The sequence below is a fragment of the Carassius gibelio genome, chromosome B4 (assembly GCF_023724105.1).
Source record: "Carassius gibelio isolate Cgi1373 ecotype wild population from Czech Republic chromosome B4, carGib1.2-hapl.c, whole genome shotgun sequence".
NCBI classification, from domain to species: Eukaryota; Metazoa; Chordata; class Actinopteri; order Cypriniformes; family Cyprinidae; genus Carassius; species Carassius gibelio.
Window position 1 is genome coordinate 17,209,183 of NC_068399.1, and position 16,287 is coordinate 17,225,469.

At 37.8% G+C, this 16,287-nt stretch overlaps 1 protein-coding gene across 1 annotated transcript; it reads right to left on the reverse strand.

Moving 5' to 3' along the window:
• Window positions 1–2,119: 2,119 nt before the first annotated feature.
• On the reverse strand, window positions 2,120–15,575 carry LOC127956905 (insulin-like growth factor I, adult form). Its single transcript, XM_052555186.1, is given in 6 exon segments — window positions 2,120–5,039; window positions 6,318–6,353; window positions 6,677–6,858; window positions 13,795–13,954; window positions 15,178–15,228; window positions 15,230–15,575. Coding segments are annotated over 6 exon segments (537 nt in total). The 5' UTR covers window positions 15,278–15,575; the 3' UTR covers window positions 2,120–4,979.
• Window positions 15,576–16,287: the final 712 nt, after the last annotated feature.

The window sequence follows — 16,287 nt, forward strand, 5'->3', positions numbered from 1 at the left end:
CAGAACATTTTCCACATATGCATTGTCCTTTCATCAAAAGCACAGATGCGTTTGTTAGAAAGTGTTACAGCTTGTGCTTGATTGTGGAACCGGCAGTCTGTCACTTATTTGTCTAGCAAACCAAACAACAGAAAGCGGTCAAGTTCCAGTGCACACCTGAATCTGATTATGATTTCTGAACACATGGCGTTTGAAATGAATGTGATGTGTTTCATCAATGGTTCTGCCAGATGTTGCAGTGCACCTGTCCAAAAAAAAACTACAAAAACTGTCAAGACAGTGTTTAAATTGCTGCTCCTTAATGAAAGCTTAAATTAATTATTATTGCAAATCTTCATGCACCATCCGTTCCAGCAGGCTAACTGACGCCTTGTATTCATTAGTAGAGAAAACATGGCTTTTTAGTCCTACATCAATTCTTTTTCTTCTGAAACTACTGTGGGGAAGTTTGGGAAATGGTAAAAAGAACTGAATTAGACCACAAGGTCATTGAGAAGACAATAGCACACGTAAGCTGAATGGGCTCGAAGCTTCAGTTTCAGGGTTAGGTCCAGGAACCGTGTCCTTAGATGCACTCAGCACTCGGAGAGCTACTGTAGGCCCAGTCTGGGGAAAATACACAAGCTTGCTTTCTTAGCTAGAATCCCTCTGAAACTGACCAGCAGATGGGAAGCTGCTGCCTTCAAACAGCTGTCCTTGGTTACCATTGCTGGATGGCATATGGAATGGTGGTATTGGCGTGTCATATGTGTAAGAAATGTGCATTGCTGTTGTCATAACAGAATAGAATGTCATCGGAACATTGCAAGATTTAATAGGAGTCAAAGTACACTGAGTGTTTTTGTGGAGTGTGGTTTGGAAGGGCATTATCTACTGATTGTTTGTTTTTGGCTGCCTTTTTTGTTTTCTTTACAAAAGTGACATTTTGTTCCAAACATGTACCTTAGAGAACACAAAAGTAGATGTTTAGAAGAATATTCATGCAGATTGTTTTCTAAATAGAGATCAGTGATGACCTGAAGCTCATAAAATGTCACAAAGCATTATAACAGTGGTTCAAATGACTGTGTTTCAAGTTTGAAGTCTGTTTGTGTATGTGTGTGTGTGTGTGTGTGTGTGTGTGTGTGTGTGTGTGTGTGTGTGTGTGTGTGTTATATAAAAAAGCTGTGTGAACATTCAGCCTAACATCTACTTCATCAGAAGAAACCCAAATGGGTCTGAAACAATCTTGACTGAATGATTTTAATTTTTTAATAAACTTTCCCTTTAACAAAAGTGCTTTTATACAAATGTATATGAGATCCGAAGGCATTTGTAATTTATTTTTTGTTCAGACCAAGTTCAAGTTTGAATGATCTATCACAATTCTTAGAAAGGTTATTCCATGGTTTCTCGGGTTTTACCGAGAACACAGAATAATTTGCAGACTGTAATTTATCTAATTGGGCATAATTGATTTGGTATTACCAAGAAAAATGAATGAAAAAAAATATTCAAAATACCATAAAGACAACGCTTGCCAGTCGCCTGCTCCACATCTCAAATTATGCTGAACCTAAGCCAGGTGGCCAATTTATCTATTAAAAGGCTTGATTGTTCCACTATATACCCATTAAAAAGTGCTGACAGATTGCAAGACCTTTGTCTCGTTACGGAGTACCTCTGAGAAAGAGCTGAATGTGCAGTTTGTTTTTGTTTTTTTCGGGGTTTTTTTTCTGGTCAGTACAGCCACAGTCTGATTTGTTTGTCTTGGCAGAACTAGCAATATTTTAGGAAGTATCACTTTGTCATGCGGTGAATGTGCAGGTTTAAGGCTTTAATGTACAATTTGGCAAATGCTATACCTTTATTATCTTTTAGTATTTGAGGTGCTTTGCAAGGGGCAGAAATATTGCTCCTGTGCTTGAAAGACAGTCTGTGTGTGTTACCTTTGGGCTGCCAAAGAGTCTGGGTGAACAGATGAATAGATGACTCATCCTGCACTAACAGATTTTTGCCCAATCAAATGCTCTCAATGAGCAAAAAGCCCCTCCCCCATGAACTGGCAAATAATCAGCAAATATTTTTTCTAAAAAATATAGTTCCTGTTATTGTAATAATCACTCTTTGAGACGTCAGGTATTGACAAGTGGTTTATTCAGCAGGAACGGTGAACAATCTGTCAGTATTTTCATATTTTGTACAGAAAGCAATTGAGCACCAGTAGCCTAATGAAAGCCTCACAATCAAAAGAATGCTTTAATGATAAATGCCCAGAATCCTCTAATATTTGTTCTTCCATACTGTTTCTGTCTCTGGATTTATGTTCGGATGACAACTATCAAACTCAAGCAAAGTGCCACAAATCTCTGCAGCAGTCTTAAATCCTACATTCAACTGAATGGAAACGGAACAACTTCAAAATAAGCACAATGTTTTTTTATCTTTAGTGCTGCTCATGATATTTGTCACAAAGTAATAACCAACAAACCTTAAATATATTCAAAGTCTTTGGTATTAGGTGAGGACCTTTTGCTGGAAGTCTATTATATCAAACTTGTGCACATTACATAGACATTCTGGGTGGCTAATGAATATGATTCTACATGATTCTATTGTTTCTTAATTCAGATTGAGATTATATAAAACGCATACTGCGCAGTTCAAAATTGCAAACCCTTTTGTCCAGAAATGGATAGTTACCTTTCTGAAAATGTTATCCATCATCTTGTTTATAGATGATTTATCTTCAAATGGTTAACATCCTGCTACTTAAAACATACCATTTCTTCATAACACTGATGGTGTAATTGACTTAATTTTGGTGCAATTGTCCTGTTAAATCTTCCCAGATATATTGATAAGTAAAAACACAGGCAAGTGAAAAAGATAAACAATGGTCCTGAATAGCCATACAGTGTTAGCCAAATTAAACCGTTACTAACTGTACTGTAACTGTGTCTGTATTACACTGAAGACTGTTTTGCACCATTTCCTTGCCAGTTACAAATACATGAGTTGTAGAATCAGTGCCAGGACGTCTAAATGAATGTAGTATGCATGAAAAGTCAAAATCTTGGTAATGTTGGACATTTGCAGTTCACAGTACTCTGTCAAGTTTTTTTTTGGCATAGGGACGTTAATGTTTCAAAAAGAATAATTTAAAAACCGCAGAGAAAACAAAAAACAGCAATTAACCATCTCGGCCACTTTTTTTTTTTTTTTTTACTTTTTCCATGCATTCACAGCTCTCACAAAAATACTTTCGCTCGCTTACACTGTAACCTTATTGAAATAGCTTAAAAATCAAAATAAAATAATATTATTACAATGGTGGCCACAAGGCTGTGCAAAAGGGAGGACTTCCAACACAGAGCTTCATGTTTTCAGCCAACCCCTGCAAGTAACAAACTACAAAATAGCACCATTATACAGTGGGTTGATCTTTTATATGGTTCCGCTATATGATGCCATCACATACGATTATGGTTAGAGAATGCAAAGGTTAATATAGGTTGAGTATAGATACAGAGTAAACAGTGTGGGTTGACGTGATCCATTGGGGTCAGGAAAGAGGAAATCACCATGCAGAGGGACTGTGGAAACGGCCTAAATAGGGGTGTAGAGGGATAGTTCACCCAAAAATAGACATTCTGTCATTAATTTCTTTTTCAGAATGAGAATTTTTGTTCTAATAGTTGCTGTACAGTAATAGGTTATAGCGACCACGTCTGTAAAGCTTCAAAAAGGACAGTAAATGCAAATAAAACATGATTCCAAATGAATGGTGCTCTGCAATCCAGAAGTGTAAATCATTGTCCACTGACAAATTTCTCCTTTATATAAGCCCATTTCCACTGTAGCGAAAAAAATAAAAAGGTCATTGTGTGATAGTTTAAAATAGACACACGTTAACCAATAAGGCTGTATTATGCAAAATAAATTCACAACTGCCTTTACCCAGCAGAAACCAGAATCAGAAATGGACTGAAAAAGTCATATTGTAAATAAACACATGAGTAAAAATGAGTAAATGACACAATTTGAATTTTTGGGCGAAATATCCTTTTAATACAGCTAGTGAGTTGCAATCATGTCACCGGTCTTTCGCTGTAAAGATGCAAACCTGCGACTTCCTTTTTGATTAGATTATGTTCTTCTTAATGGTATATGTTACAATCGCTAGTAAATGTTTGCATCTGTTGTGGTTTCTGGTGTCATCCCTCTGTCTTTCCTGTGTGTGCTGATACACTGGTGTAAATGCATGCGGATAACTGTTTGAGTGAATGGCTTTCACCTCCCATTTTCTAAAGAACGTAAACCATGCAGTTCAAATTATTAAAAAAAGAAGAAGCAAAGATCCCTCACACACAATAAAAAAAAAAACACACACACACACCACAAGGTGTTTTGCAGGATGTAGGTCGCGTTCCATCAATCCTAAATGTGTTCTCTAGAGCACCTCAGCACATCTGCATAAGGCTTTTGTAAAATCCCCCTTGATCTGGTCTTGCACAATGATTCAAATACGAAAAGACTGATTTGTATTTTATCTGCCATCTCTCTGTGCAGCCGTAGATCGGTTTTGCAAGGGTTCCAAACGGTCTAGACAGCCTTTCTTGTCAACACGGTCCGTGATCTCACTCCTCTCTGTGCCCGCAAACATTAATATTTTGCCACTATAAAAAGTTTTCGGCATCCATTAGGTGCAACCGTTCACACGAGGAGGATAAACAGTTATCATTTGACTTTTCTAGCAGCTAATTTAGCATTTTCCCCCAGTATGGAATGGTGCAGGGTATGGAAACATCAGATTTCTTTTTTGTCTTAACATGGGGCTTGTATTTTTAGTATTTTGTTGGGTTTTTTTATGTTTTTTTTTTTTTTTTTTTTTTTTTACAGTGGAGCACGTCCCTGCAAGACTTCAGTCTTTCTTTCCACTTGATTTCCTCTGTCCAACTGTTTCACTTGTCTCTCTCAGCCATTCGCCCTACTGTCCTCTACATGCGATAGTTTCTGCCCCCTGTGTTTCCTCGGCTCGAGTTCTTCTGATGGACCTCCTGAAAATAAGAAAGAGAAAGGCAGTAAGCTTCAGTAGCGATGAGAAGTAACGCAGAAAGCCGACCCAAGGAGAGCAGAACGGCTGCTGCTGCCCATAACAACACAGCTGTTTAGTGAATGGAGTGTTATTTCATAATGCTGAGGAAATCTACTGTCAAAGCAACACATCAAAGGTTTCACCGCAGCAAGATTAATAAGTGTAATTCATGAGCTGGGAATGAAACCACATGCAAAGGCCGCATGTAAGGGGCCAGACTCTGAACTCAGCATGCAGACATCTAAGGTGACCTTAGATTTGGCTTCCAGCGCATGACGTATGGGTGCAGAAATATGTCTGTGGAGAGCACATGCAAGTCTACCACAAAAACCACTTAGGCAGATCACTTGCTAATGGTTTTCTTTTTCGAGAGAGGACGACTGAGAGCACTTAAAAGGATGGCCCACATTTGGGCAGTGGGGGCGAGGGAAGAGCTGCTTTTTCCTGACGTATGTATCGCAACACAATGTACCAGCATTATTTCCTGAGCTCTGAGATGAGGTAAACCCAAAAAATGACAGTTCTGTCATTTTTACTCATCCGTTTCAAGCACATATGACTTTCTTTCTTGAGTGGAACACAAAAGGAGAAATTTTGGAGATAGTGCCAGTCAGTTTTTACCAATGCGGTCGCATAAAATGGGAACAGGAGCTTTCGAGCTTCAAAAAGGATGTGAAAGTATCTTAAAAGTGGTCCATATAACTTATATATAATATAGTGTGCTATATTCCAACTCTGTGTGTTATAAACAGAACAAAATGTAAGCCATTATTCGCTGATTTTTCCCATAAGTGAGCTGCTGGTCAATGAGTTCAACTTGAGAATTGGATCAGTCTGTTTTGTGAATGAATCATTCTGGTATAGTGAATTGAATCAATGGATTTAATTGAAGATATGACTCAAAAGAATGTTATGTTTGGACATCCTTATGAAGAGTTAGGATGGATAAATAATGGTTCTTAAATTTTGTTCTGTTTTTCACGCAAAGCTTTAAAAGCCCTTTAACATAGAGTTGTGGAAAGAGTTTCGTCCTTTTGGAGCTAAAGAATTTACCAGAAAGTCAGTCATACAGGTTTTAAATGACATAAGGGTGAGTAAATGACTGAAGTTTTATGTTAAGGAACTATTTCTTTAATACAGGTTCCATATCAGAAAATGCACTCATTTTGAATGCCATTATATAAGCATTCAAGCATCATCATGTTAATTATGGTTTATTTCAGACTGAGGAAAGACTTACCTTACAGGAAGAGTGGCTATGTCCACATATAGGTTTCTGCAGGAGATAAAGTTCATATGACATACTGTAAACTATTATCCATTTCAAGGCTTTACAGAAATGTACAAATGTACAACAATTTGACCCTTCGCTAAGCCCCTGCCTTAAAATGGTACTGACCAATGATAGTTAAGCATCCATCCACCAAAATTTTTTGCCCTTTCTTTAATGTAATTTGGAAGAAATCCTGGGGCATTTTAATCAAAAATATAGTATGGTTAAACTTACAATATTGACACAAGGAGCATAGAAAGAATAAATGGAGTGAGGGCGGAGCTTAGCGAAGGGTTAGTTCTGACATCATCAGCATGGCTGCACACCTTTGCTGTCCTGGTACTGTCTGTGTGTCGTTGCGCTCGTAGGGATCGTGGAGTTTTGCCAGGCTTTACGGGCGCACAGTACATCTCTAGGCGCCTCAGCTCACAGCTCTGAAAGCAGCATTCATCCACGATGCCGCGATTGTGGGACCGTCTCGAACTAGGCCCATATCCTGTCGGTTTGCCTGTTGGATGCATAGAAATAACATTCATAAATAACCATTTGGAGGTCAAAATATGCATACGAAAAGCAAAAGCTCTTCTGAATCTCTGCTGTGGGCGAAGGCCAGCATTTAATAGCATGCTAGAATTTGTCCGTAGGTACGTTAAATAAAGCCTGTCATCACATTGAGTTCAAGCCCTTTATCCATTATATTCTTGGCATGGCACCAGCTCATGAAGAACAATTACAGCCTGCAAGGTCATGCTTTGAAATGCTAAATCTCTAAAACTTTCACCAGTAACCTGTGGCTCAAAGCCCGGTCATGAGCTCTATAATAGCTTAGCATAGCAGCCAGACCGTAGCTGTGATTCTTCAGATATATGGGTGTGTTAATGACATGAATTTCTTCAGCGTGAAATTTACAGGGTATTGCTTTGCAAAGAGCGGACCCTTCTTGGCAAGCCCCCCAGTTAAATGGAGGTCACACTGACCGAAATGTTGAGAATATCACGTTTTGCAGTTTTAAATCTGATATCTTCAAACTTGACTGCTGGTTTGGGAGGCTAAATTCAGCCCTTGTGAGGGTCAAATTAACCTATGGAGAAAACCCCCTTTGCTCTGTTGAGAAGAATGATGTTCCTATATAAGACCAGGATGAAGCGTGAACTTTTCCCAAAGTGCTTGTTAATGCCGCTGCTAAGCGAGGTGATAATGACCCATGTGAAAGAACATGAAACTGCCTCATGCTTATAAATTTTGTGTGCTGTCAATAAGGGTCAATGCATTATTATGTCCTAGACATAATGTTTGACGATGAGGTTGGACTACTTCAACATTTGGGTTGTCTGATCCCAAACGGATTTATGTTGAAGGTAGCACTTAGACACCTGACTCAGTTAATGTTTCTTTCTCCATGTCGCAAATCTCCCGGTGGCCTTAAACAAATATCCCACTCTCCATTTACAAGTCGCCACTCACCTAGAGCTATATAGCTCCAATAGGCTTCTCCCTGTTACCAAATGAAATAATAATAATAATTTAATATGGCATTTACAAGGAGGAAATGCCTTTCCCTTTCAGAGTTAATAGCTCTTGGCTCACAGGGCTGCCAGTGCTGACAAAATGCATTAACTTCTGCCTTGCACTTGCTGCACTCTGACAACGGTGTTTTGGAAAGAGAGGTGCTCTAATTCTGACAAACATGCATCCCTGCAGACTGCATGACTCTTGGGTGCCGAACACTTCTGGGAGATTAGGGGGCGCTGTTATCTTTCAAAAAAGTTGAGTTGTTTTGGGAGTTTTATGTAGGACACTGTAATGGTAGAATTGTGTTGACACTCACTTTGGACACTTTTGATTGCCTTCTCATTGAAACAGTGTCCTTATATGCTCAAAGATTTAGCACATTTAGAGTTTTGTGACTTTTATTTCACGTCCATATATTTAGTATATGCTAAAAATAACTGAAAATATCAAATGTTCCTCTCTGAATCAGGGGTCTATTTGTATTATCTTGCAGTAAACCGGTCAGTCAGGTTCTTACAAACTGGTCAGATTGTTTTCTGGAGGATTTTCTAATCCGTTTCTAAAAAATAATAATAATAACAAATACCCTACCAAAATTAACATCTGCTGTTTTTGTCACAAAAGCTTTTATGAACTTCATGGAATCCAATGAGTGGTGGCCCAAGAGGTGTAATATACAACAAAAGCACATCTTATAATGCATTATAATCGCATTATAATGGCTTTTCAGAGATTTGAATTGCTGAATTTTAAGAGGTCAAAGTTGTAATCCTAAAATAAGGTATTATTGTTAGATCGTCTATGAACCAACACTTTTCTGCAGGCCTGTTTTCTTGTTTTGTTCTTTTTATCAGTCAAACAAGCAGATTAGTAACAGTCTTTTGTGTTTTTCATTATCCATATAAATTGTCCAGAGATTAGGTCATGCATTTATTGAAGATTGTTGCATTGTGGGATAGATTATGTATCAGCTCAGCTCACAGTCTTCCTTCCCCTCCCCCAGAAGACATCAACCCATTCACAACACTGTGAGAGAGCTGTGAAACCTGAGCTAAGCACATATCTCCATCACGGTGATTGAGAGCAATGTGCCGCCTGCTTCAGTGTTGCAAACACACAAACGTTACTGCACAAATGTGTCCTAACACCTTTGAGTAGACACCTGGCTTCCAACTAAACATTACCAAGCATCAGAACATGTACATTCCGATGAGGAACACCGCTGGAAAGAAGCTGAGTTTTATAGCCATGCTCAGGTTATTAAAGAACAGGCAGTTCTTGGAGCTGCTGCCATACGCTGCCTGCATAGTGTCAGGACGTTTACTGTTCACTGGAGACTACGAAAGCTGCTATAGTCTTTGGAAACTACCTCTTTATCAATGGCACCACAAAGAGTTTATAGTAAGATGAAGTTTCCTTCCATTTTTTTTTTCTTTTTTCCTGCTGGCTCTTTTTGCCACTGTTTACTATGCAAAAAGATGTTGGCTCTTGTGGACATTAACGATTGAATAGGAACTGTTTGTGTTGTCAGCAGCCAAGTAATGGTTTGCTGTTTGTCGAAATGTTTTAACCAGGTTGTTTTGCTGTTATACATTAGAAATGAATTATTTTTTTTATATTTTTGTATCAGATAGATAGATATAATGTTGTAATAGTGTTGATAACTACCGCCTCCACAGAAGAAGATCAATGCCTGCTTCTACAGCGCTGCTTGTTTAGCCCCACCCACCGACATCCAAACATGTAGTGTTTACGAGAGAGGGCGAATGCACAGGTCTACTCAGAAACCAAAAGATAGCAATTACTCTGAAGATGACAAGACGCTGTCCAGTGCCAAGTTGTGGAAAAACAGTGTCTGTGTTGCCTTCCTTCTGATCCTAACGTTAGGAAAGTGTGGATGAACTTTATTTTTAATGAAGTTCCAAACTGCGTCAATAAGAACTCTGTTCTTTGTTCACTTTGTCATGTGAGGTTCAAGCAACAGAGGGGTGGGAATATGATGACAGAACTTTCCTTTTAGTGTAAATGATCTACAGGTAAAAATCAATTGGATTTATCAAATGCACTTGGCTCAAAAATCTTGTCTTGGTTCATGCTTGGGTTTAGTGAAAAGTATTTTTGTCTGCAAGTCTTGTTATTCAGACACAAACAGTTCTTATATATTAGGCCTTGTGGTAAAAAAATAAAAATAAAAAAATAAAAACCTTCTTCACACTAGAAGAGTGTTAAAAACCCAGAATACCCAGTGTCCTCTGCAACGTGTTTGTTTCCAGTAGAACTACGGGACGGGAGGGGGCAGGGGGCATCCTGATCATCCTGTAATCCCCCATAATCCGGTGCTGCTCTAGGACAAGAGCCAAGCCTGACTGTGTGCTGTTGGTGTGTTCTTCTCTCCAGCTGCTTCAAACATAATGAAACCAGACAAACGGAATTGAAAAGTGCTGCTATCAGTGATGTTTGTGACAGAACATCCATTCTGTTTTGCAGTCTTTGCTACTGAGAGGAGATGACCTGCAATCTTTTCATCACAGATTGATTAATAATACTACTTAGTAATGTTGGAAGCATCTATTTGCAAGTTGATGGCATAAGAACACCAATATCAGAGCCAGACTTTCTAAGTTGAGCTGATATCAATTAAAGAATTGGACAAAAATGATTTGGTACTGATCATACCATGTCGTAATTATTAATGCTGGTAGTACCATTTACTTTACAGGCATTTTGTGCTCTGTTGATAAAGAATTGCAATAACGCTGGCCAGAAATGCTATTTATTCAGCTGCTTTATTAGGCCACAAGCTTGTGTATCCAAACTATATTTCCTATAATTTTCCATGACAGCACAAGAGTTGTAAAATAAATAGCTAAAAGAAACAGTTACATACCAAATGTGCATTATTTGCTCTGAATGGTCCTTCATTTACATTGAAAAGCTTCCTGGTTTTGTCAGAAAGTGAAAAAAAATATATGAAACAGCCCATAAAGTACATTTCATTTTGATCAAAATAACTTGAAACACTCGAATGCAGCATAATTTCTTTCAGGATTCACATAATTCTAAACGAAGCAACTTTCAGCAGAAATTCACCTGTCATCCTGAAGTGCCAGATCATTAGAGCTCCTTCCAAATGTGTGAGAGGAGACTTGCATCCACCTCTGGACAAATTGTGATGTTTACAGGGCATACTGAGCCAAAACTTTCCGCATTCCCAGTATGTTTGTGTCTGGGGAATGGGAATGCATCATGAGGTGCACGTTCAGCCTGTTGGCAGACGTCAGAGGTGCTTTGCTGGAAAAGACTACACAACCATGGAGGGAAAGGGCAGCTTTGTGTCAACACAAACACCCCAGGCCATGAGGTGTTCTTTGTAAAAAAAGAAAAAAAAAGAATGATGTGCTCTAGATCTGCATCAATCGTTTCGGAGCCCCTTTCCTTTCCAATAACCCAAGACAATGTGGGATAAGGATGACACTGAGGCATTTCAAAGTTAACAATTGGGAGAGAAAAAAATAATGCACTGCCAGTTTCTTCTCTTATGTTCTTCTATGTTGTGCTCTTCACTATGTCCTCAAAAAGCCACATTTTGTTTTAATAAAAAATTTCCATTGAGTAGTATTTTCCGAGTTATAGGCCATTATTTCAAGATAATGAAATCTGAAGTTTTGAAATGTGAGTGGAGTTCCGCTGGCAGTAAGGGCACTGGCAAGATGGGCTGCATTGCAGCTGTCACTGAACACAATGCTAATTGTCACATATATGAATCCAGTTAATTTATTATTGGATTCATGTGTTTGAAGACAGTCCATCAAAGTTGTTTTCTTTATAGAAGTGACAATAATACTTTGGAGTTAAACAAAGGAAAACAAATCAAAGCAAAACAGGTTTAGAAAAAAACGGTTTAGATAAACAGAAAAAACAAACAAAACCCCCCAGTAAAAACAGATTTTTTGTTAAACAAAACAAACAAAAACAGGTTTAGAATAACAACTACAAAATAATATTAATAATGATATAAAGTATAATAAGAGTTAAAAAGATGGGGTTGTTGGGGTACACTACATACTGTAAGAAATTCTTTTAGGTTTTATACTACATACAGTAATAGGTCAAAGTCAAATGATCTGTATAAAATAATCTATTTGCTCTTCACCGAATCTGTCATGCTGATGCAATAATTTCATGGAAAGTTCAGATTAGCATAAACGTGTTTATTTTAGGCTCTGTACTGACAAAACAAACACATGCCCATTGACAGCCATGAGCGATCCAGCCAGCTCCTTTGTGACCACTAAAAGCTCAAATGTTGTTGACTGGAAACTTAAAATGTCAACTCTAACTTGAAGTTCAATTTCGCTTCGCTTTTAAAGTAAGTGAATAAAATGTGTCTCCACAGAACCAGTGGGTTCTGTCCACTTGTCAAAATAATTACTTCATGTGTCATCATCAGTGGCCCGAGACTCTCGTGCTTCCTTTAGCCATTTGCACGTCATAAATATCTCATCAGGTAACTCAAACAGATAACAATAAATGTGCAAAGGTTTAAAACATAATAGCTGCACATGGTGATGTTACTAGTCTCATTTGGTACACTGAAATTAAATGTCATAGATAGGACAATTGATTTTTCAGGAAATTATGAATATTCTAAAATTAGAAACTTTTTTATCTAGTCACTGCTTAGTAGACATTGCAAAATAGTTATTCAGTATATTGTTTGGGACTCATGCTATTTTGCATTTTGCAGTTAAAATGTGGCTGAAGTATTGTCAATGGTAGAACCATTCCGCATGAAACGTTTTAAATAGAAATGAAATGAAATAGTTTTCATTTTTTGGGTTAAAAGTAACTTTAATCCAATGTTGCATGAATTGATTCATTGATTGATTGATTTATTGATTGATTGATTGATTTCACTTTAAATACGAAAAAAAGACAATTAAAAACAATTTATTATTATCTTATTAGTATGCAAATAGATCACCCTGTCAGAAAAAAGACAAATAAACATTACAGAATAAATTTCAATTAACTGATAGGAGATCAGATCAGATAGGAAAAGCGAGTCTACAAAGTGTATGAACAAAGTGTAAAAAGCAAGACCCATCAAGGTCTGGAACTCCTGAATCTCTCCCACTGCTGATTGGGACAACCCAAGACTCAGCAGTTCTCATGGCTTGTGGAAAAAGAGAGATTTAAGTCTAGGATTCAAAATGGTTTTCTTTGGGTAGTCCCCCGTATTCAGTTGGAAGTGCACTACATTTATTTGCCCTGCCTACTCGTGTTCGCCAAATTCCAGCAACCTCATTCTGGGAGCAAAGCAGTTGGCTGATCTTCTTTAAATGTTATACACGAGCATCAGTCATTTTTCAGCTGCCTCTTCGGCATTGCAAGTGCTCACCTTACAATAATCTAAAGTGAAGTGGAATTCACAACCTATTTTACTTCCATAATGACATACTTTCATAATTTTTATATATTTTTTGGCTTTTGAAAAGTGATTGGATCATAAAACACCTGTGTTTTAAAGGGTGGTTTTAAAAGTGAGGGATTTGTGAATAAGTAAAATCATTTTCGAGGCAAGTTCATATATACAGTGTTTTGATTAAAGCATATAAACATTTTTACTTGGAATAGCATGCACTGAAGGATCATGCATAATATGTTTAAAAACAGGCATTGACATCAAGTAGTGTTTGGCATCAGTGGATTACTTAGATTATAAACTTTCTATCCAGTATATCTGAGACAAATAAAGCAAAAGCAGAACGGAGGGAACATTTTGGAAAATTGGACAGCAAGACATGAAAACTGATGCTTTTCTTATTTATGAGTGGCGCATTAGTGCATGGGAAAAGAGAGATAGAGAGAGAGAGAGAGAGAGAGGAAGAGAAAAAGCAGCAGTTGATGAATAAATAAAATGTGCACTTACTGAAATAAAAGCCCCTGTCTCCACACACAAACTGCAGCGTGTCTACAAGCTCCGCCCCGCACAGCGTCTCCGGCCCCGCCTCCAGTGTCGGGGGAGTCAACGCGAGGACGCACAGCACCAGTGACAGGGTGTGGGTGCACGAGAGACAGCGCATGGTACACTGCATCCCAGAGAGAAGGAAACCAGAAATACATTACATCTATGCACTGAAACATAAATGAGGATAATGTGCATCTTTATTTACCTTATTTATTTATGGATATCTTGCTTGTATTCTATCTGTCTGTCTATCTATCTATCTATCTATCTATCTATCTATCTATCTATCTATCTATCGATCTATCGATCTATCTATCTATCTATCTATCTATCTATCTATCTATCTTTCTTTCTTTCTTTCTTTCTGTCTGTCTGTCTGATGCTACTTAACACATTCATGTTTCTAACATCTTTTGAATATCAAATAGCCTGCAGAGACAGGTGCCTGGATATTGAGGATACGTCTGAAAGCATCCTCTTCTCGTTGCACATAAAAAGAATGAAATAAAAAACCGATAAAATGCTATAAAAAGTTGAACTGTTCAATGCACCTGTCTTTTGCGCGCGTGCATTTATTCAGATGTATAACTCCTTTTCTGTGGTGGCTTTACAAGTCAATGTCCTCCGCACGCAATCTCGCTAAACCAGAGCGCGTTATTTCGAGGCACTTCTCTACAAATGCGCGCGGAACTGTCTCCAGCGCACGCTTTGAAGCGCCTAGTACTCCCCCGTGCCAATAGGATACTGTTGCTTGAACTCAGTGTCCGGTAAAAGAAGAGCGCTTTTGTAAACCATGCATTTTTGGGTTGCTTGGATAAAACATTGTGGTTCACCTACAGATACGTGAGGTGGAACTGGAAAGCTGCAAAGCCGCCAAACCCAAAGAGGAAGCACTTTACATAATAAAATAGAATATAATGCGCAACCACACAACGCACAAGTATGCTGCAAAACCCTTTGCCCGAGCCCTTATTCGTGTCGACTCAGCAATATTTACTTTTAAGGGTCGTGATATACAAGTTGGTCACTTGTGCACTGCGCAAATTAACTAACTCCCTGGTGCATCATGATATGACTCACCACGCACATCATGCAATCTGTCGTAAGTCTTAAAAGTTTGCCATATTACAGCTGTCAGATCTTTAATGTGAAATACTTCTGCATGCACAGTCTAATGTCATGCAAATTGCACAAAGATGCAGATTGATTATTGATTAAAAAATTGTCTTTAAAATACCATTCAGTCCCTATATGATCTATGTTACAGACTATTGCTTCAGTAAGAAATCAATAATGGTTAGTCCAAGGTGTCTATTTGCTTTGAAAGGAAATATTTTAAGTTACCTTAAAGACATCACACCAATGCCCCTGGAAGAAATGACCGCTAGACATCCCCTTGGGTCTCCAGCAAAAGCCCAGCAAAAATGAACTTGTTTGAAGTCATTAAAAAGCGAGAAAGAGGATGAGATGCGGGCAATGTCACATCTCAATATTCCGACTTTGTTCCATTGCGCAGGCTCGTTGTGGAGAAGTGAGATTTAGCGAACAGGAGACGGATTTGGAGAGAAAATCCCTCACATTTATCTACATTACAGAGACATTTTCAACAGGAAACAGCTGGGGCAGCATTTGCCTTCTCCTCTTGCTAAGTTACTCATTAAGGATTTCGGGCACCCTGTCAAATAACGTCATCTGCTTCTTAGAATAGGCTCGAATTTGGATATTTCTATTAGGACTTACTAATAGGACAGAAAAGATTGCATTGCAGAATGAAAAGGAATAAGAGAGAGAAAGTGGCGAGTTTTTAGAAAGGGACAGAAGTTGAATTCAGAGACACTCCCATGCGTAATTTGCACGGTGTCTTTTTCATCTCTGTATACTGTATTCCCAGCAGATATGTCGTTATTTTTGCTCCGACTACACACACGCGCGCGCGCGCGTTTGTTGCTGTGAATTGTGGGGACTTTCCATAAACTTCTATTACTTCTATTCTGACCAAACGATATTTTTTTATCCCTAACCCCAAACTTACCCCTTACAGGAAACCTGTTTGCATTGTTACTAGTGCTGTCAAACGATTAATCGCATCCAAAATCAAAGTTTTGCTTACATAATATATGTGTGTATACTGTGTAAATGTATTATGTGTATATATAAATACACACACATACAGTATCTCTTTTCAATATATTTCCATGTATATATTTATATTAATATAATTATATATATACATTTTTTTAAGTATAAACATAACATTTTTTCTTAAATATATACATGCATGTGTGTGAATTCATATATAGCTACATAATAAATATACACAGTACACACATATATTATGTAAGCAAAAACTTTTATTTTGGATGCGATTAATCGTTTGACAGTACAAATTTTTGTAATTTTTATAACTTTTTGTAATATATATATATATATATATATATATATATATATATATAT